At 41.2% G+C, this 20770-nt stretch overlaps 1 protein-coding gene across 1 annotated transcript; it reads left to right on the top strand.

Moving 5' to 3' along the window:
* The first annotated feature begins 7749 nt into the window (after positions 1-7749).
* On the top strand, positions 7750-12512 carry LOC139784385 (uncharacterized). The gene is made up of 2 exons (XM_071723554.1): positions 7750-10371; positions 10494-12512. The coding sequence occupies exon 1, from the start codon at positions 7750-7752 to the stop codon at positions 9172-9174; it is 1425 nt and encodes a 474-aa protein (XP_071579655.1). The 3' UTR covers positions 9175-10371; positions 10494-12512.
* Positions 12513-20770: the final 8258 nt, after the last annotated feature.

Genomic DNA, 20770 nt, shown 5'->3' on the forward strand with positions numbered 1-20770 from the left:
GAGAGAGAGAGAGGAGAGAGAGAGAGAGGAGCGAGAGGAGAGAGAGAGAGAGGAGAGGAGAGAGGAGAGATGAGGGAGGAGAGAGAGAGAGAGAGAGAGGAGAGAGGAGAGAGAGAGAGAGAGAGGAGAGAGAGAGAGAGAGAGAGAGAGAGGAGAGAGAGAGGAGAGAGAGAAGAGAGAGAGAGAGAGGAGAGAGAGGAGGAGAGAGAGAGAGGAGAGAGAGAGGAGAGGAGAGAGAGAGAGAGGAGAGAGAGAGAGAGAGAGAGAATCAGAATCAGAATCATTATTTATTAGACGCTCTGGGACTACGTCCCCTAAAGCGTCAAAACTAAATTACAAAAAGAGTAACAAAATTAAATATAAGACATTCATGCATTCATACATAAGAACTACAAATGAAAATATAAGTATAGAAAGTACATAAAATATAAGTAAAGAAAGTACAGATATTATAAATGAGACGTGTTACCGAAGAACTTAGCGCATACAACTAAAAAGAAATAGCCATAACTGAAGGATGAATTACGAAAACTACAAGATAAAGGGTGGTTTACATAAGAATCTCAAGGAACGCTCAGATCTACCGACAGAAGTCTCAATCACCTAAAGATGAAAACAGGAATTCATATAGTTTGGTCTTGAATGAGCCGATACATGTCGCGTTGCGAATGTCAGACGGGAGAGAATTCCACAGCTCGGCAGCGGAGAAACTGAAAGATCGCTTATAGAATTCAGTACGGCAGAGCGGAAGGTTTAGGGCATCATTCGGAGCTCTAGTATTGCGCTGCATGCTTTCATGCCTAAAAGTGAAATTGCTGTAGATAACTTCCGGTTTTTTCTTCTTGAGTACCGAGAATGTCAAGTTGCCCACGAAATACGACCGCCTAAGATCGATCTTGAGCCAGCCCAATCTGACAAAGTACGGAGTGATGTGTTCATCACGCTTTAAGCTGAAGATGAAGCGGACACTTCTGTTCAGAGCTCTCTGCAGACGCAGGTTATGCTGCCCTGTGATGTTAGTGAGAACCGTACAGCAGTAGTCAAATTGAGGAAGCATTAAAGCAGAGACAAGCTTCACCCGAAGTGGGACTGGGAGGAGTTGCCTGCAAAGTTTAAGCTGATAGAGAGCCGAATTCACTTTGGAGATCGTTTTAGTCGCCTGTCTTTCCCATGAGAGAGCGCTGTTGATTGTGACACCCAAGTACTCCACCGAATCCGAGAAAGGGATCGCGGATTCTCCAACACGAACCTGAGGCACAGAGTCCAGATCGATGCTCCTTACAAAGCGCAGTGTTCCCAAGATCATCGCCTTTGTCTTCCCAGGGTTGATCGTAAGCTTGTTGACGACAGCCCACTGTACGATCCTCTCTATATCCTCATTAATCCTCCCAATAGCGTCAGAAAGAAGCCCCGGCTCCGCATGCAAATAGATCATAAGATCATCCGCATAAAAATTATACTTGCAGTGCCGCAGTATATCTCCGAAACCCACCAGGTAGAGGAGAAAAAGGATCGGTCCGAGAACAGAACCCTGAGGTACTCCCTTTCGAACAGTTCTCTCAGTCGACGGCATCCCAGTGGACGGATCGCGTACCGCCTGTCTTCTATTGGTTAAGTAGGAACAAAGCCAACGCAAGGTAGAACAAGCAAAGCCCAGATTCATGGCCTTGCCAATCAAGGTGTCATGACAGACATTGTCAAAGGCCTTAGAGAAGTCAAAAAATACGGCTATCGTGATCCTCCTCCTATCCGCAGCCAGCCTGACCTCGTCCAAGACCCTTATGAGCGCTGTCTGCGTGGAAAAATCTTTTCTGTAGGCAGACTGAAAAGGATCGAGAAGGTTGTGTTCCTCCAAGTATTCCATAATCTGATCCGCCGCAATGCGCTCGAGGAACTTTGAGGTGGCACACAAGATTGAGATCGGCCTGAAGTCATTTAACACGGCAGGACGTCTAACTTTAGGGACGGGACAGACGATGGCTGACTTCCAAATCTCAGGAAAAACCCCGTGGGTGAAGCAAAAGTTAAAAATGTGAGTCAAGGCTGGAAGGATGCTCGGGAGCGCCCCAACCACAAGTCTCCGAGAGAGTCCATCCACACCCGTGGCATCCGACTTACACCTGCAGATGGTCCGAACAATATCCAGGGGCTCAATGTTGCTCCAATAAAATTTAGAGTCGTCATACGCAGTTTCACCCAAGTAGATGACCGGGCTACAGTCCGTGTTCGACGTCACGTTGCACGTAAAGTGGTCAACAAGTTCCTCGCTAGTAAAAGCGAGATTCTCAGTCCTTGCTTTGGGTTTAAGAAGACCATATTTTCTTAGTTTTCTCCAGATCTCGTTAGGCTCATTTAAATCCTGGAACTCTTTAAGGAAGAACTCCGACTTAGCCCTCCGTACCTCGACCTGCACCGAGTTTCTCAGGCGTCTAAAGGTGAGGTAGTTAGCGTCCGTTCTGCTCCTCATCCAGACTCTTCTGGCTCTATCCCTCTCCCTCATCCGGGATTTAATATCCTCCGTGAGCCAGGGTGCAGGCAGGTTCCTGGGTTGCATGACTCGGAAGGGAGCGTGCTTGTCGTAGCAAGTCAAAAGAAGCCTGTTGAAGGTATCAACTTTTGCGTCAACACTTGCTGCAGAGTATAGCCCAGACCAGTCCAGAGACGCAAGTTCGTCAAGAAAGTCTTCTGGATTAAAAGCACGAAAATCTCGAACTCGGATGGTACGCTTAGGGATCCGCTCTATCCTGACGTCGTAAGTAATAGCGATGAGATCATGAGCGGACAGAAAGCAGGCCTCACGCTGTTCGTAATTAACAAGTTTATTAGCCTCGTCTATAAGGCACAGGTCAAGCAGGGTGGAGGCAGTACGGGTATGATGCGTAGTGGTGTAGGGCACAAGAAAAAAGTTAGATGCGCTTACAAACGATCGAATATGTTCCGAATCAAAGGTCGAGGAGCAAAGATCGGCATTAAAGTCCCCGAAAATAATGGAGTGTTTGTAATTAACCGATAAATCAGAGAAGACGTCAAAGAAGTCCGAAAAACCGCAGTGTGGGGGTCTGTAAACAACGGCTAATAGTATTTTGGAGCAGTTCTTGACGGAAATCTCAAGGATTAGATGTTCAGGACCGTCACAGTTGTCGTTCCCAGATTGGCGCAAGGTCGAGGCCTGAAAAGAGTTCGACACGTATACTGCCACCCCCCCACCGTTTCTACCGACACGGTCGCATCTCAAGAGATGATATCCATAAAGAGAGACCATATGGTCAGGTACCTGCGGCTTTAACCAGGATTCAGATATGCAGATAATATGATATCCCGAACCAACGAAAAAGGATCGAAATTCGTCCAAGTGAGCGAGTAGCGACTGGCAGTTCACATGACAGAGGCGTAAGCGATTTTCAGTGTTATTGTCCATAATTAATACTGCTCATTCTGTCCACAACTCTTCTGCGCAGTATCGGGCAATTCCTGTCGTCCAGAGCCGAATGCTCTCGTCCAGCTTGAGGCAGCCATCTCATGCAGTTTCCACACATGGGAGTAGCACTTCTATTTGAGAGAGAGAGAGAGAGAGAGAGAGAGAGAGAGAGAGAGAGAGAGAGAGAGAGACTATTTGCGTGTCTTATTACACATGTCCTCCGGGGCGAAGCCCGGGTAACCAGCTAGTAATAAATTAAAAATTAAATTAAATTAAATCAAGCTCGTATGTATCAACAATAATATAAAAGGTTAAGGGCCAATAACGAGCATGGAAGTTTAAAACAACCTTGCTTCGAAACGCGGATCTAGCTCGCGGCTGGGCTGGGTTCGAAGGAGGTGCGGAGGAACGGACGCGAGGCGAGGTTTGGCAAAATGAAGTGTATCGTGGTTAGTAATAACGTAACAGAGTTTATTCTATAATGAACGGTCGCGATATTTACAACGGGTTGAGAATACCGTTTAACAGTCGCGGTATGCACAACGGTGCGATGAGCGCAGGACACAGAGTCAGGGCGCACGCGGTGCACGCGAGGATGCACGTGTGTTGCGATCGTGACGGGCGATCGGCTTGTCGCGGGCGGCGCGGGGTAAAGCGCGGTGCGCACGGGCGCGGATACGGCGACGAGATCGCTGTAATTCGGCGCGTTAGGCGGCGGGATAATTCTGGCGCGAGTCCGGCCACCGAGAAGCACTCGGTGGAGGCAGAGTACGGGGCTCTACCCCCGAGACAGGCTACAAGCGTCTAGAGACGGGGCGGTATCCGGTGAGAAGCGCTCGGTGGAGGCAGAGAAGCGCTCTGCCCCCGTTCGGATAACTCCGTGTGCAAGGAAGCCGGTCGTGTATCGAGAAGCGCTCGGTGAAGATAGAGTATGCCAGAGGCTCTCTACCTTCGTTCTGACTAGCGGGTGCGTGGTGTAAGAAATCTAGTCGTCTATCGAGAATCGCTCGGCGAAGACAGAGAGTGCCGGAGGCGCTCTACCTTCATTTTGACTAGCGGGCGCGTTGTGGAAGAAAGCTGGTCGTCTATCGAGAATCACTCGGCGAAGACAGAAAATGCCAGAGGCGCTCTACCCTCGTTCTGACTTGCTAGAGAGATGCGGGAATTCAGGATCGGTGCGGTCGGTCGGAACGTTGATCAGGAAATCGCATTTAGCGTTAAAAACGCTCGTCTTTTATACCCGTCGCGGTGGTGTTACGCAGTGGCGGGGGTAGCGACGGCGATCGCGAGCGCCGAAATGGTGCGGCGGAACGGTCGGAAAATACGGCGTCCCGACGCCGCGATCGCGTTCGGCGGTCTTCAGTCGCGGTCGGCACCGCTCGGCGCGTCGAGGCGGTTGCCGCGGCAAGTCCGTTCGCGGACTTCCTAATATTACATGCTAAGCGTTTAAAATACGGTGGGCACACCGTGCCCGTTCCTCGCCCGGCGGATGGTCGGCCGTGCGGCATCGGCAAGGTGTTAGGCCGGAACGATGCAGATTTGGGGGTGCATCGTTACAAGTTGTTAGATTTAATAAAGATTTATTGTTACAAACAATTAATTAATTAGGAACGTTTCGACAACACAGTGCCTTCTTCAGCCAAAATTAATAAAAAAATATACAAATCGTCACAAGTTACAAGTTTTCACATCCAAGAAATAATAATAAGAACATCAAATAAATACTGAACAGAAAAAATCGAAATCGCTGTACATTTGTGAGGTCCTTAATTGGAAATTGTAGTCAAATGATAAAATCCATGATTGATTCTTCAGTCGTAACTCACCGATCAATAATCCAGATAGTAATGTCATAGAAACTCTTATTGAACCATCAGAATTCATGGACAACTTAATTGGTCCCTTGGAACAAACCAATGATAAATGGTTTGTCAACCTTTCTAATAATGATATTCCTCAGGAGGTTACCAAACTGTTACAATTTGGGAACAATTTCTGCCTCCCAAATAGTTTGAACAGAAAGAAAACCATACACGAATTCATAAAAGATATAGAAGGCAATACGAAACGTTACAATATTAAAAATCTCCCAAAAATTTGAAACGTTGTCATCCCATAACTACGTAACTATTTATATTCTAAACCTACCACAAACAACATTAATACAAAACTTTTAACTATGTACAAAATAACTCAAAGATTTTGTAAAAACAATCCTAACATTATTTTTACACGTGCGGATAAAGGTAATATCACGGTTGCCATGAATAAAGAATTCTATATTCAAAAAACAGAAAACATGTTACAAGATACAAATACATACACTATTGTTAAACTAGACACATAGTGGGCCTTTAAAGTACATGCGTGGGCTTTCCACGCGTGGAAAGTTAAAACCTGTGTAGCACCTCGTTTCGCGTGGAAAGTGTATGCGTGGAGGCAGTAGGTTCCGCCCCCTGCGGGGGGTTCCATTATTGTTAAACTAAACACATAGTGTGCCTTCAAAGTACATGCGTGGGCTTTCCACGCGTGAAAGGTTGTAAACCTATGTAACACCTCGTTTCATATCGACAACATATATCAAGGTTATTGAAATCGGTGAGGTCGGCCTTAATCTAAAGTTTTACCAACTTTAACACTGTATATCTCGAAAATCAGAGCGGTTAGCCCTATAAGACCTATATAATTTTTTGTTCAGCGTTAAAAGTACTACCAGAAATTATCGTCAAATTAAGGCGCCAAAGGAATCTAACCTTTAATGTTATTGAAAAAGACATCATAAAAAAGTTGGCGAAGATATCTTTTTTGTGATGTCTTTTTCAATAATATCAAAAGATATGTTATAAGACATCTTTTGATCTTATCGAAAAAGATGACATAAAAAGAAGATATCTTTTTATTATTTTTTAAATAATATTTTTCGGTAAAGACAAAAAACCTTGTTAAATATAAACTCAATATATTGATTGAAAAAGTGAAAACTGTTTTATTCAGCTGTATTGTATTTGCAAAGATAATTCCGTTCGTGTGTATTCCGTTAATATTATTTATAGCCATTGGCAGCGTTCAGAAAAGCTGACCGTTGAACGCAGCCATTTTCAATTCGTTTCAAGCTGCGATCGGCGATCGGTGTGCCCGGCGATCTCAAGAAAGCGTAATTAAGAAGTAATCGGCAATTCAAATTAACCCTCTTTCTTTAAATATTAATTATACAAAATGTTAAATATAAAATTAGAAAAAATTATTTTAGATATATATTTTTTGCTTACATTACTTCATTTGTCTTAAAATTAATATATAATTCTTGAGGTTATGTTCGAATTACAGCTCAGAGAAAGAACCGGATACCCGGGGGATCTCCACGGAGTAAGTAAGCGAAAGCACGTCTGTCAAGCGCGTCGGCTTATTTCCGAGTTTATCTGCCGTCCCATCGCCCTAGGGCGATTTTGTTCCAGGTATTTTGCAGGCGCAGAATTGCAAGCTCAATCGCAAATATAAGGAAGCAACGCGGGAGCCGCAAGGGAGACGATTTTTGAGGATTTGTGACTCTGTTTTGCTGCGAGGAAGTGAGGTTAGAGAAATGTCATGAGAGAAAGGGAACTAGAAACGAAAATAGAGGGAAAGCTAAAGAATTTTGAGAACAAAATATTGGGAAGCGAGCAAGCAAATAAAATTAAGACAATAGAAGCAAGACTTAGTAGGATCGAGGAAGGCAATCAGAAGAATATACCGGGAACAAGCGAAAATACAGACGAATTGAGGAAACAAGTAAAAGAAATGGAAATCATGATGGAGAAAAAGGATAGAGAAGAAAGAAAGAATAATATTATTATAAAAGGCTTGAATGTAGGAAGGGAAAGAAAAGGCCTGGAAAAGAAAGTAGAAGAACTTGTGAAAGAACGGCTGGGAGTAGAGGCGAAGGTGGAAAGAGCAAGATTAGTAGGAGGAGGAAAAATAATACAGGCAAAAATAAAGGATCAAGAAAATAAAAGAAAAATAATGGAAAATAAAAGCCGACTGGGAAGAGAAAAAGTCTACATTGAAAATGATAGAACGGTAAAGGAAAAGGAAATACAAAGGAAGATTGTGAAGATGGCAAAAGAACAGAGAGCGCAAGAAAAGGAAGTGGTAATTAGATATTGGAAGTTAAAAATAGAAAATAAATGGTACAGATGGAATGAGGCCAAAGCAGAGTTGGAATTGCAGACGTTTTTCCAATCGGAGGCCGGCGGAAAAGGCGAAGAGGATGGCATGGGAACGGAGTAGAGAAGGTCAAGAGGACACAGAATAAAAACAATGAATACAAGGAAGGTAAGAGGAAAATAAGTATAATGTTTTGGAATGTGGCTGGACTATCAAGGAAAGATAGAGATTTCTGGGACTACTTAAAAAAGTTTGACATAGTCAACCTCACAGAAACCTGGATAGAAGAGAAAGGGTGGAAGAAGATAGAGTATCTGTTGCCAACGGACTTTAACTGGGAAATACAATATGCAAAGAGAGATAAAAAGAAAGGCAGAGGATCTGGAGGCATAATAACCGGAATAAGGAAAGCAATCGAGAAAGAAAGCGTACAAAAGGACAGCCAAGGGATAATCAGCTGTGATGCGCAAATCGGGAAGGAAAAATGGAGGATTATATCAATATACAACAGAGAGGGAAAGAAAGCTCTCTTGGAAGAGATGGAGGAATTAATAGAAAAGGAAGGTCACAAGAAAACAATAATAGGAGGTGATTTCAACGCCCGAACAGCCGAAAAAGGCGGGATTTTGTGGAATGGAGAAGAAGAGGATAGAATAAGGAAGTCGAAGGATAAAACTGAAAACAGACAGGGAGTTGAACTTATAGAGACAGTAGAGAAAATGGGACTTGGATTACTGAATGGAAATATAGAAGGTGACGAGCAAGGAGAATGGACGTTTGTAGGAACACTAGGAAGCTCGGTAATAGATTATGCAATTTGCAACGCAGAAGCTTGGGACGTAATAGATGAATTCAAAGTAGGAGAAAGGACCGAATCAGACCATATGCCGTTGGAATTAATACTACAGACAACCGCAGAAGCGGAAATAGAACAAGAAACAGAGAAAGAGAAAGAGAAAGAGAAAGAGGAAGAGAAAGAGGTAGTAGACTGGTCAGAAGAGGGAGCAACTTCTTACAAAGAAGAAAGAAAAGCAGAAAAGGAAGGTATTCAAGAGGAATGGGATGAGTTGGTCGAGGAAGTTAGAAAAGCAGTGTGTAAAAGAGTCATCCGGGTTAAAAAGACCAAGATAGGAGAGAAGAAGTGGTGGGACAAAGAATGCAGAGCAAGCAGAAAAAGATTGAACCGAGTGTTAAGGCAAATGAAGAGAGGAGGAATTGAAAGAAGGAGCTATACAGAAGAGAGACAAAAACACAACAAGTTGTGCGGAAAGAAACAGAGAGAAGAGAGGGAAAGGGAGCAGAAAAAGATAATGGAAATAACCAATGAAACGGAAATTTGGAAGTACATAAAGAAGGAGAGAGGAGGAAGAGAGAAGCCGGATAATAGCATCGGAGAAGAACAATGGAAAAGACACTTTATGGAATTACTAGAGGGAAGAGATACAAGAGAGAAAAACAAAGAACCAAAAGAGCAGCAAGAGGAAGTATTAAAAGGAAGTATAGAGGAAAGTACCGATGATATAACAGAGGAGGAAGTAGGCAGAGCAATAGCGAGATTAAAGAAGAAGAAAGCAGCGGGAGAAGACGGTATAAAAAATGAAGCTTGGCTATAATGCGAACAAGGAAACAAAGGGAAAATTAAGAGAAATTTTACAAAAAATATGGCAAGGAGGAGAGATTTCAAGTGGATGGAAAGAGGGAAGAATATACCCAATACATAAAAAGGGTAGCAAAAAGGAAACAGGAAACTATCGAGGGATCTCACTTCTGGACACAGCATACAAAATATACGCGATAATTCTGGAAGGAAGGTTAAGAGAGAAAGCAAGACGGCTTAAAATATTACCGGAAACATAAGCAGGTTTTAGAAAAGGAAGAAGCTGCATAGATAATATATATGCATTGAAAACAGCAGCGGAGAAGGTGCTAGCAAGAAAGAAGGGAAAGCTATATGTATTTTTTGCAGATGTAAAGGCGGCTTTCGACAAGGTAGATCGGGAGTTGCTTTGGAAGAACATGAAAGAACAAGGAATTAGTGAAAGACTAATAAAAAGGCTAAAAGATATATATAAGGAGACTACGACTAGAGTGATAGCAGGAAACAAGGTAACGGAAAGATTCTGGACAGAGAGGGGACTAAGACAAGGCTGCCCCCTAAGCCCACTACTCTTTATATTATATTTGGCAGATGTGGAGGAATTTTTGAAGAAGAGACAAGTCGGAGGAGTTGTAATCGGCAGAATGAAAATATTTACACTCGCATATCCAGACGACCTGGCAATGATGGCGGAGTCTGAGAAGGACATGAAGAGAATGTTGAAAACTCTGGAAAAATACCTCGAAGGAAAGAGATTAACCCTAAATGCGGGTAAGTCTAAGATACTAGTTTTCTGCAAAAAGGAAAGAAGTCAAGAAAGAAAGTGGAAATGGAAGAATGAAGAACTAGAAGAAGTAAGAGAATTTAAGTACTTGGGTTTCACGTTTAAGAAGAATAACAAGGACGATGCACATATAAAGGACGTAGTTAAAAGAGCAGCAGCAGCAGCCATAACACAGATATGGGGAATAGGAGAGAGGAAATTTGGAGGAGACTTTGACAGAAGAATTATGATGTTCAATGTTATGGTGAAAAGCATCATGTTGTATGGAGTAGAAGTATGGGGATGGAGAGAATGGAAAGAAGTCGAGGCACTACAAGAAAGGTACGTAAGATGGATTCTTGGATTGGACAGGTGTACTCCAGGATACATAGTTAGAGAGGAGACAGCCATAGAGAAGATAAGCCTAGAAGCGGGAGGGAGAGCGATAAGGTACCAAGACAGAATAAAGAACGAGTCAGAAAGCGTGATACTAAAAGAGTGCAGAAGAGAAATGGATAAGATAGAGTGGAAAAGTACAAACTGGGGCAAAAGAATGAAAGAACTATATGAAGCAGGAGGAACGAGCCGGTGGGAAAGAGAAGCTAAGGAAGACAAAGGAATGAATACAGTGGAAGAATGGATGGAAAAGTATAAAGGAAAGCAGCTGGAGGAAAGGGAAAATAAAATAGAAGAGTCAGTCTCAGCGAAAGAATACAAAAAGTGGAGGGGAGCAGGAAGAGCGAAATACTTGGGCCAAAAAGGAAAAGGAAAAAGACTGAAGACCCTAGCCAGATTCAGATGCTGCAACGAATGGAGAGGAGATAAATATTGGGAGGAGGACAGTAAAAGAGAATGCAGATTATGTGGAGAGAAAGAGGAAACCTGGAAACATATTCTGACGGAATGTACAGAAACCAAGGAAATGGGTATATCGGAATTAACAATAATGTCGGAAGGAGGAGAAAGAGTGGAATGGATGCTAAAAATCATCGGAATGAGGAGGGAGAGAGAACTGCAGTATTGTAAGGCCGTACAAAGGCCAGGTTTTGATTAAAATTTTACGGGTATATGTAAAGGGTTGGGTACGTCCCTGTAAAACGCCATGTATCCCGAGAAGGGAATCATTATCTTAAATAAAAAAAAAAAGAACCGGATACCCAAGTATCTTGGTACCCAGGTATCCGGGTACCCGCCCGCTTGCCCGTTATCCGTTGTATACAGATATGAATCGGTTCCGCGGTACCCAGAGATAATTCTAGTACCCGCATTGTACGAGTACCCGCATTGTATGAGTACCTGCATCGTACAGATATCCGAATTATCCGGGTAGCCGCGGAACGGATTTATATCTGTATGCAACAGGTAACGGACGAGCGGGCGGGTACCTGGATGCCCAGGTATTCCAAGCTCTAAAATGTACACGCGTACTCTTGCCTTTCACAATGCTTTATGTATAATTTCCTATAATTTTGATTTTTATTTTTACATTTTTCTCATCAAATTAGCTAAATAAAATGCTTTTGTTAGAGTAATATTTGTCAAATATTTTAACTTGTAAATTAGCAACATTTTATCAATAATTACATTATTAGTAATACATATATGCTGCCATTTCTACTTCGCTCTGAACTTATATTATCTTTCTGTTACAGGAAACTGTGTGCATCATCTATAAATATATTGTTACGCCCGTGCTGTGCGCTCGCTGTGCGCTCGTGCCGTATCGCCTGTTATACGCCTGGGCGGCAGAAGAATAGTCGTAGCAGAAGAGTGGGTCGCACTCGAGGGGATCGCAGCCCTGAGCAGCGCGGGCTGAAAGTGTCGTGCACGCGAGTGAAAGTGCCGCGGACGCGAGTGACAGGCTTGGTTACAAGCTTAAGCCTGATACGTACGATGGGACGACTCCGTTACAGAAATATTTTTCTCAACTTAGTTTGATCGCGCGGGCGAATCGCTGGGACGACGCGACGAAAATTGTCACGTTAGCCTCAAGTTTGAGGGGAAGGGCGCACTCGATTCTCGAAACAGTGCAGGATGCGTCGAGCGGTTGAGCTTTGCGGAGCTTAGGACGAAGCTCGAGTTGCGATTCGGGGAAGGGTACTCTTCTCAAAACTGTTATTCCGCGCTGACGAATCGTAAACAGAAATTTGGGGAGGATCTAGCCGCTCTTGGCTCCGATATCGAGCGTTTATCTCGCCTTGCATACCCCGAGTGCCCTTATGAGATACGAGATAAAGTCGCTTGTTCGCAATTTGTGACGGCCGTCTCGGATTATTTTATCCGACGAACATTACAGATGGAGGGGATAACCTCCTTGTATCAGGCCGTAGAGAGGGCCAAAGCGTTAAAAATAATTCAGGGGGAGCAAAAGGATCTTTCAAATAATGAAAAAAAGGAGGCGGGAGAGATTAAGGGACAAAAGGGAAAGGGGAAATTTAGCGCTGGCCGCGGAGAATGTTGGACATGCGGAAAGACCGGGCATTTCCGTTCCGAATGTCCCGAGGAAAAGGGAAACTCGGCTTAGTCGAACTCAGCAGAAATGTTAATAAAAATGTATTTGTAATAAAGAATTTTAATGCAACGTGTTATAATTTCGTTTTAAATTTTCAAACGTTTAGTTCCTTGTTTGCTGCGCATAATATTTGTTTTCCTACGAGGAGTCGGCGGTATGCGGATTGATGTGGTTACCGCGGCGGAACATCGGCCGAAGACTTCTCGAAGAAGTTTTTTTTTTAAGAAGACCGCTTGCCCACGGTTTTTTTGATCTATGGTTTTCCCGTAGGCCGTAGGGCAAATGCCGGGCGGGGACTTGGGGAGCCCTGCGGGGCGTTGGGTCCACAGAAAGTAGATTTCCCCCCCCCTTGTCCGAAGATTTAGAGGAACGGCAGCGGAGGAGGACGGCAGCGAGAGAGACCACACCGGGAGAAGAGTGGAGCTCCTGCGGGGTCGTCCTGGGACCGTCAGAGGGGGGAGCCTGACCAGCTCTCTCCAGAAGAGGGGCGGTTGGAGACCTGGAGTGCGGCTACCAGGGACCAAGAAGGAATAGGGTCCGTTGACTCGGAGCAGCAGCTCGAGGAGGGCAAGTTAACTATTCGGTGCCGCTCGCTGTGCGCTCGTGCCGTATCGCCCGTTAGACGCCTGGGCGGCAGAAGAATATCGCAACCGGACAACGGGTTGCTTGACGACGCTGTTTACTAACAGCCGGTCGTCAGATTTACGCTCTGGATCTCGAACTGGACAGACGTGTCCTGTTGTATTAGAGCAATAAATCCGTTCTTTTATATAACAGAGAGTATCTTTATTCCCGGTGACGGGGAAGCGCGGCGCGTTTGCGAGTGCGGTGACTGAGCGAGTGCGGCAAACGCGTGTCGAGCGTAACAATATATATGTGCTGTTACTTTGCCAAAAATTTATATGCTTCTTTCCCATCTATGCTCTTTTGTGCACAGCTCTTCATAGTACGAGAAGAACGACTCAATTCTTAAAAGGCAATTAAATTTTTATATATTATATAAAATAATACAATATTTTAAATTTGCAAAAATATATATACATAGACACTCCAAGCAAAATTAAAATTAAAAGACAACATGTTGATTATAAGTTTAGTGTAATAACACAAAGATATTGTTGACACAATGCACGTATATATATTTCCAAGGTCTAATGTAAAGGATAAACAAAGACATATATATGATTTAACTATTAGTTAGTTTACCAAAAGGTTGGAACAACCGGCCTTTAAAGCAGTAAATTGTTGATAAATTGTATATTGAATATATGTGAGTATTGGAAGGCATAAATGACTAATATATATGTCGAAATAGTTCACGCATATACTTTCCACGCGAGACGAGTTGTCACATGGGTTCGTGGCGCGCTTTACAAGCTCGTTTATTGTATATCGCCATAAATATTCACACAGATGATCGACTAACTTTAACTTCTTTAATACCACCTCTACTTAAACGAGCTTGTAAAGCGCGCCACGAACCCATGTGGCACCTCGTTTCGCGTGGAAAGTATATGCGTGAACTATTTCGACATATATATTAGTCATTTATGCCTTCCAATACTCAAAATAGCTGCTATATTTTTCAAACTTTTTTTGTTTATAACTTTTTAATAAACAATGACCGCCGGCTAAAACCTTCTGAAGGTCACTCAGGAGGGTGACCTTGACAACATATGTCAAGGTCAAGGTCATCGGAGAGGATGTCCCTTTTATGCATAATTACCGAATCTCTTGTTATGTAAGTATAGGGTTTGTTTTTTATTGCTGAACTGACTGCACCAGTTCAGAGTTCATTTTTTTTCTTCCAATGTGGAGTAAAGAAGATCAACTCTGAACTAATGCAGCCAGTATACTAGCAATAGAAAACAGATCCATAATTCGGATAAGATTTTATGGTCAGTCTTTTTTCAACTGATATATTCACGCCTGAGATTGTCCGAGATGAGTCGAATAGTACGTGATACTTCAGTAACGGAAAACCTTTCGGCAGCAAACTTTCAAATTGTGATCCGGCAGTACATTAATCTTTGAACATTTAACCCTTCGTTAGTGACAATATTTTTCATCCATAAAATGATGTTCGCAATGAGTCTGTCTTATCTTGCTGAACTAACTGCACTAGTTCAGATGAGTTTATATTTTTCCTTCCAATATGAAATGAAAAAGATAAACTAGTGCAGCCAGTTTTACAGCAATAGAAAACAGACCCAATATATCTTACAGGTTCACTAATGTTTTTATTTTTCTGAGTTTTTTAAAACAATTTTTCTTTTATTAGCACTTGCAAGTTCTGGTCAAGCCATGGCTAATAGACCAGGCAATAAAGTATATAGAAAGCAGTGTAGCTTATACGTGTATCTATTGGATGTTGCATCTAACGGAGGGTTAACATCTGTAAAATATGTGATTGATTTACCATTTAAATTTTATATTATTTTATAGGCAATTGCACCCATATAAGATATGTGATTGATTTATCATTTAAATTTTATATTATTTTATGGGCAATTACAGTATTTATTTCTATTCTTAAGTTGAATCTGTTGCGAAATTATAAATTTACTCGTAACCATATCTATTATTATAAGTACCTGACGTCTGTCTGTCTGTCTGACAGCGAACTACTCATTCGTTAATGGACCGAATCTTAAAGAATTATACATGAAATAAGGGTACAATTTTCCGGGGATGGCGGTGATGTGTATTATTTTTTGTTACCGATCTTTTTGGAAACCGGTTCTGAAATTTTTCCAATTTTTCGAGAATTAATTGACCAAATCTTCTTAAAGAATTATATATGAAATAGGGGTAGAAAGAACTAAAGAATGTAATAGAATTAGAAAAATTGCTAATAATAAAGGAGTTTCCAATTTCTGTTTAAAAAAATGTACGTGATTGTTCTAATTTCCGCAAATTTTGAGATATTAAGCTGAATTTTTCTTTTATGGATAATTTTTATGGACAATTTTTTGTTACCGATTTTTTGGAAACCGGCTTTGAAAAAATTTTTCTAATTTTTCGAGAAATAATAAGTATAAATGACCGATTTTCTTGAAACCAGTATCAATTTTTTTTTTATTTTTTAAAAATAAGTTTAAATTTTCATTAATGTATAACGACCTGCTGTTTTTATAAATCAAACGCGGACTAGCTCGCCGGACCAGGGGTTCGATAGGTAGGTCCAGAGGCAGTAATCAGGATTTGATTCACACACACGGTTTACTAAATACTTGAAATAATATTTAATACTTGCAATGATACAACAAATGATACGCAGGTTTAATCCAGCGGTTTATACGGACGCACACGTATAAACGGAACGCGATATTTACAACGGCTTATGCGGACGCATACGGAGCGCGGTATTACAGCGATCTATACGGGAAACGGAACGCGATATTTACAACGGTTTATGCGGACGCATACGGAGCGCGATATTACAGCGAGCTGTACGTAGAAACGGAACGCGATATTTACAACGGTTTATGCGGGCGCATACGGAGCACGATATTACAATGATCTATTCGGGAAACGGAACGCGATATTCGCAACGGTTTACGCGGGCGCATACGGAGCGCGATATTAAGCGATCTATACGGGAAACGGAACGCGATATTTACAACGGGTTATGCGGACGCATACGGTGCGGTATTACAGCGATCTATAAACGGAACGCGAGTCGCTGTCGGGAAGACCGGAAGGAAGGAACGGTCGGTCAGGATGAGGCTGGCCGGCCGGTCGGTTCGAGGAATTCCGGAGCTTATAGGCGACAAGACTACTTGTCACGAGACCAAGTTTCCTTGACTCCGCTTGGCCGTCGCAACCAAGAATTAAAGATTAAAGAGAGTGATGGAGTTCGAGCAGCGCTCAAGACCTCTTGGAACGAGGCCCATATCACTGGACCCCGCTGTCGTGCCGCTCTAGGAGTCGGGAAAGGTAGCTTCTCTCATCGGGATTAGCGGAGCTGATGCTGGTTTCGAAAAGAAGTGAAGTCTCTTGCCGCGACACCGATGTTTTATACCTCCCCGGAGCGATAGATTCGGTGGGAGTAGCCGATCTTCGTGCGAGCCGCGCGTCGGTCGCAGCGGTGCGGAATTACCGCGCTCTCGCACTCAGCGAAGATCGGCTCCCGTCGGCGCTTGTCGGAGCTCCGAGGGGACATCGGTGCCGTAAGCCGCTAATGCTCCCGCCTACGATAATTCGGTCGAGCGATTAAAAATGTGGGCGCACCGCGCCCTGTCATCGCCCGACGGATGGTCGGTCGGGCGGCATCCGGCTGGTGGCTGCCGGGAGACAACGCATTTAAGGGGTGCATCATTATAAATGGATAATTTTTCATTAATGGATCGGTTTTTCTTAAAACCGGTGCCAACATTTTTATAATTTGTTGGGGATGGCGATGATGTGTAGAATTTTTTATATGGGTTTAATTTTTCATTAAATGTATCGATTTTTTGGAAACTGCAGGTGCTAAAATTTTTCTGACTGCGAACTATTCATCCAATTTTTCTAATTTTTCGGGGATGGCGACAATGAGTTTAATTTTTTAGTAATAAACGTATTTTCTTAAAACTGGAGGTTTTTAGCCGGTGCAAGCCTGGCATAAGCCTAGGGACCGGCCCTACGGTATGCATTAGGCATTTTCCTCCTCCAATTACAAACAAAAAAAATATCTCAAAATTTGCGAAAATTAAAAAACATACAGGCATTTATGATGTGGAAAAATTAAAACTTTTTAAAAATAAAAAACAATGTATAAATTTTTATCAAAATAAGAGTAAATAAAAGGGTTGTACTACCTGAATTGAGTGCCAAAATGCAACGCGATACAGAATTAGAAAAAATAATTTAAAAAATGAAAGTAAGCCAAAAATAGCGGGTCAGCAGAGAGTACATCCGCGCAATGCGCGGGAAAAATAAATATATATCTCTATATATACATAAATTTAAGAGAGGAAAATATAACTTAAAGTGGAAAAAAATTGTCTGCGAAGAAAAAAGTAAGAACAAAGAAGGTTTAGAGAAGGGATCTAGACTAAAAAAAAGGAAAAGGTTTTAAGCCTGCGCGAAACGCGGGTGAAAAATCTAGTAATTTATATACACTATATTTAATCTACTATGTACACCACTCGTATGATTTTAATCCTGTATAGATTGAACATAGATATCCTGGTGATATTAGCCCACACAGCAAACTATATCTGAGATATAGCCAGATATCTTTATGTCTACAATTTTAAGTCAAATCTGAGATCTGAGATATCTTATTTTCACATATTCACAGAATATCTGCAAGACATCATTACTCAATATCACATTATATCTTTGAAAAAGATATCTCTGCAACATTTGCATTCGAATATATGGCCGATTCACAGTTCCCGCACAGCATTTTATATTTCAGATAGATAGCAGATACATAAAATTTGAAATGTTGCTGTATAACAGATACGTAGCAATACGAATAAATCATGTACTAGATACATGTTTAATACCGATAAATGTCCTAGTCTAGATACGTAAAATAACGTTACGTATCAGATACGTATATGACAATATATGACAATATACGTGTTAAACACGTAAATTATGTATTTGATACGTATCTGTAATATTGCAAATACGCATTTAAAATATACTGTGTAGATCATATACATTGGAGGGATAAAAAGCCTTAGTGGTGTAAGTCAAAATTTTTAAAATATTAACTTGTGTGCATAGATGCAATTTATATATTGTATAGATTGCATCTCTATGCACACGAGTCAACATTTTAAATCAAATTTGACTTACACCACTAAGGCTTTTGATGATTCTATAGAATTAAGGCCTTTTCTGAATTTTGATATTTTCTTGTGGTTTTCTTGGTAAAAACCTTTGTTGTGACTCCGACAGTGATAATCAATCGGGGGAGCCCGAAAAATATGCACCCTACCTATTTTTTAACCTATTTTTACTTTATTTTTTTCCTATTTTGGTAATTTTGTATAGATGGGGGGGGACCACCTTGGATGACCTTGATATTTTAGTATGTTGTCAAGGTCACCCTCCTGAGTGACCTTCAGAAGGTTTCAGCCCGCGCTCGTTATTCGTTAAAAAGTTATTAACAAAAAAAGTTTGGAAAATATAGCAGCTATTTTGAGTATTGAAAGGTATAAATGACTAATAAATATAATGAAATGTATTTGAGCGACCCAACTGGCCAAAATTTTCTCCTTTATAATATCTCACAACGTTTCGGCCACCATCTGGCCCTTTTCAAGTGAGGAATATAACAGTAACTATTGCCGGCACTCCACGCATATACATCCTATGTCGCCTAATATAATTCCCAAAATACATCATGCTTCATAAAGCTGAAAAGGTAAATTACAGAGATGTATATAGATATGAAACATAGCGAAGAGGATGCCAGAAATGACTTACAAGTTTTATGCGTCGACAAAAGCAGAAGTAAAAGATACAGTCAGTCCATAGATAGATGAAACCGAGCATCTTGTCAAATGCGTCCGAACGTTACAACAGTCAAAGTCACAATAATAAAACTCAGAAAACACACCGACAAAGCAAAATAGCGGGTTCTTAAAATAACCAAACCGCGGTCAAAAAGCATAGATTAGACAGCATTAATGACACGATCGTAAACAGCCGGTAAATTTTCGGTGTCCTTTTGAAGATTGACTGTGTGTCTGCACTTCTTAATGAAGAACATCTCCGAGATCTCTCTTTTTTTATAATGGCTTTCTTTATATAAAATCCTCGGATTATGCCACGTGAAATCGTGATTATATGTGAGGCGATGTTTGGAGACCACCGAGTGATCATATACTGATATATATGAATGCGTAATTAAATACTCCAAAAAAGATTTCGAGCGATAGAGTTGTCTTTCTCTATCGCACGGAGAAAAGAGCATGCGCACTCTCTTTCACTCGGCAACTGCTTCACGCACAACTGCTATGCTGCGTCCTCCTCTATTGCATAGAATAGTACGTTCAGCGCTTCTCTGTCGCACCCCGCTCGCTTACTCAAATATTCGGATTTTAAAGCGCGGCAACCGCAAGTCTTGATCGATTTTGCTTAGGCAACCTAATACCACTGTGTTCGTAATAAAATTATCTTTATTTTTTGTATAGTTTAATTTAAGAATACAGATGAGTGTAAATTAGTAATACCAACTCACCTGTTTATACCTGGCAACCCGGTAATAGGGAGCAGTAAAAGATAGGCAACCTAACTTTTCCTTTCTACTTATGCTTTGTACTTTCGATTGATACTGAATGTTTTGAGAATACAAATGAGTGTAGAAATAAAAAAAATTAATTAAATTATTTTTAATTAAGGGTAGCCTTGAGCTGATTTAATTAGGCAACCCACCCGCGATTTGTTTGTTTATTCATTATGTTTGATAAAAAATACCTTTTATTAGGAAAACAGATGGGTGAAGGTCGATGTAGGTCGGGATCTTAGACTAATAGGAAGAAGGAACCGAAATGAGGGTGGGGAAAGTTGGCCACCTAGGTCACCATATCTAACTCCTCTTGATTATTACTTTTGGGGCTATCTGAAGAGTAAGGTTTACGAAACAAAACCTCAAAATATCCAAGAATTGAGGCAGCGAATAAGGGATGAAGCAGCCTTGATACCTGCTGAATCAAATCGTAGAGCTATTTCTGCGTTCTATCAAAGATTGGCATACTGTCAAGAAGTCAATGGAAACCACTTTCAGAATTTACTCTAAAACACTCAAACACACAAATAAATGTAAATCAAGGTTGTAAAATTTGTAATTTAGGAAAATGTAAATAATAATTACTTTTTTTACTTTTTTAATTGTAATAAAATTCGAGTTTAATTACAATTTCAAAATGTATTTGTAATTGAACGACTTTAATTACAATTCCGAAAAACATTTGTACTTGAACTCAATTTAAATTAAAATTATGTAAAATAATTAGTAATTAAGAACTTTAATCACAAAAGTATTGTTATTTACAACTCTGCTAGTGTAAATCCGACCGTGCAACCTCCACGCGGTATATCTTGCGTAACGCTGATGCCGGCGGTATCGTAGCTTTCAAGCTCCATAACTTGAAAAATACTTAATAAAAATATACTTTATTATAGTGTTTTGAAAAACTCTCGAGGCAAGCTATAAGAATATGCAATCAAAAATATGGGTTTTTGTTTAAAAATTTTAAAGTTATTTTTACTTGGCATTAACAAAGTTATTTGTAGTCACACTAATATTACTATTTAATGCGTTACTTGAAACCCTACAACTTTTGTCTGAAACATTTTTTTCTAAAATGCGTAGTTTTCAAAATATTTAGG

Source organism: Temnothorax nylanderi, unplaced genomic scaffold, assembly GCF_030848795.1.
Source record: "Temnothorax nylanderi isolate EJ_2023f unplaced genomic scaffold, tnyl_v1.0 TNYL_tig0619_pilon, whole genome shotgun sequence".
Lineage (NCBI taxonomy): Eukaryota > Metazoa > Arthropoda > Insecta > Hymenoptera > Formicidae > Temnothorax > Temnothorax nylanderi.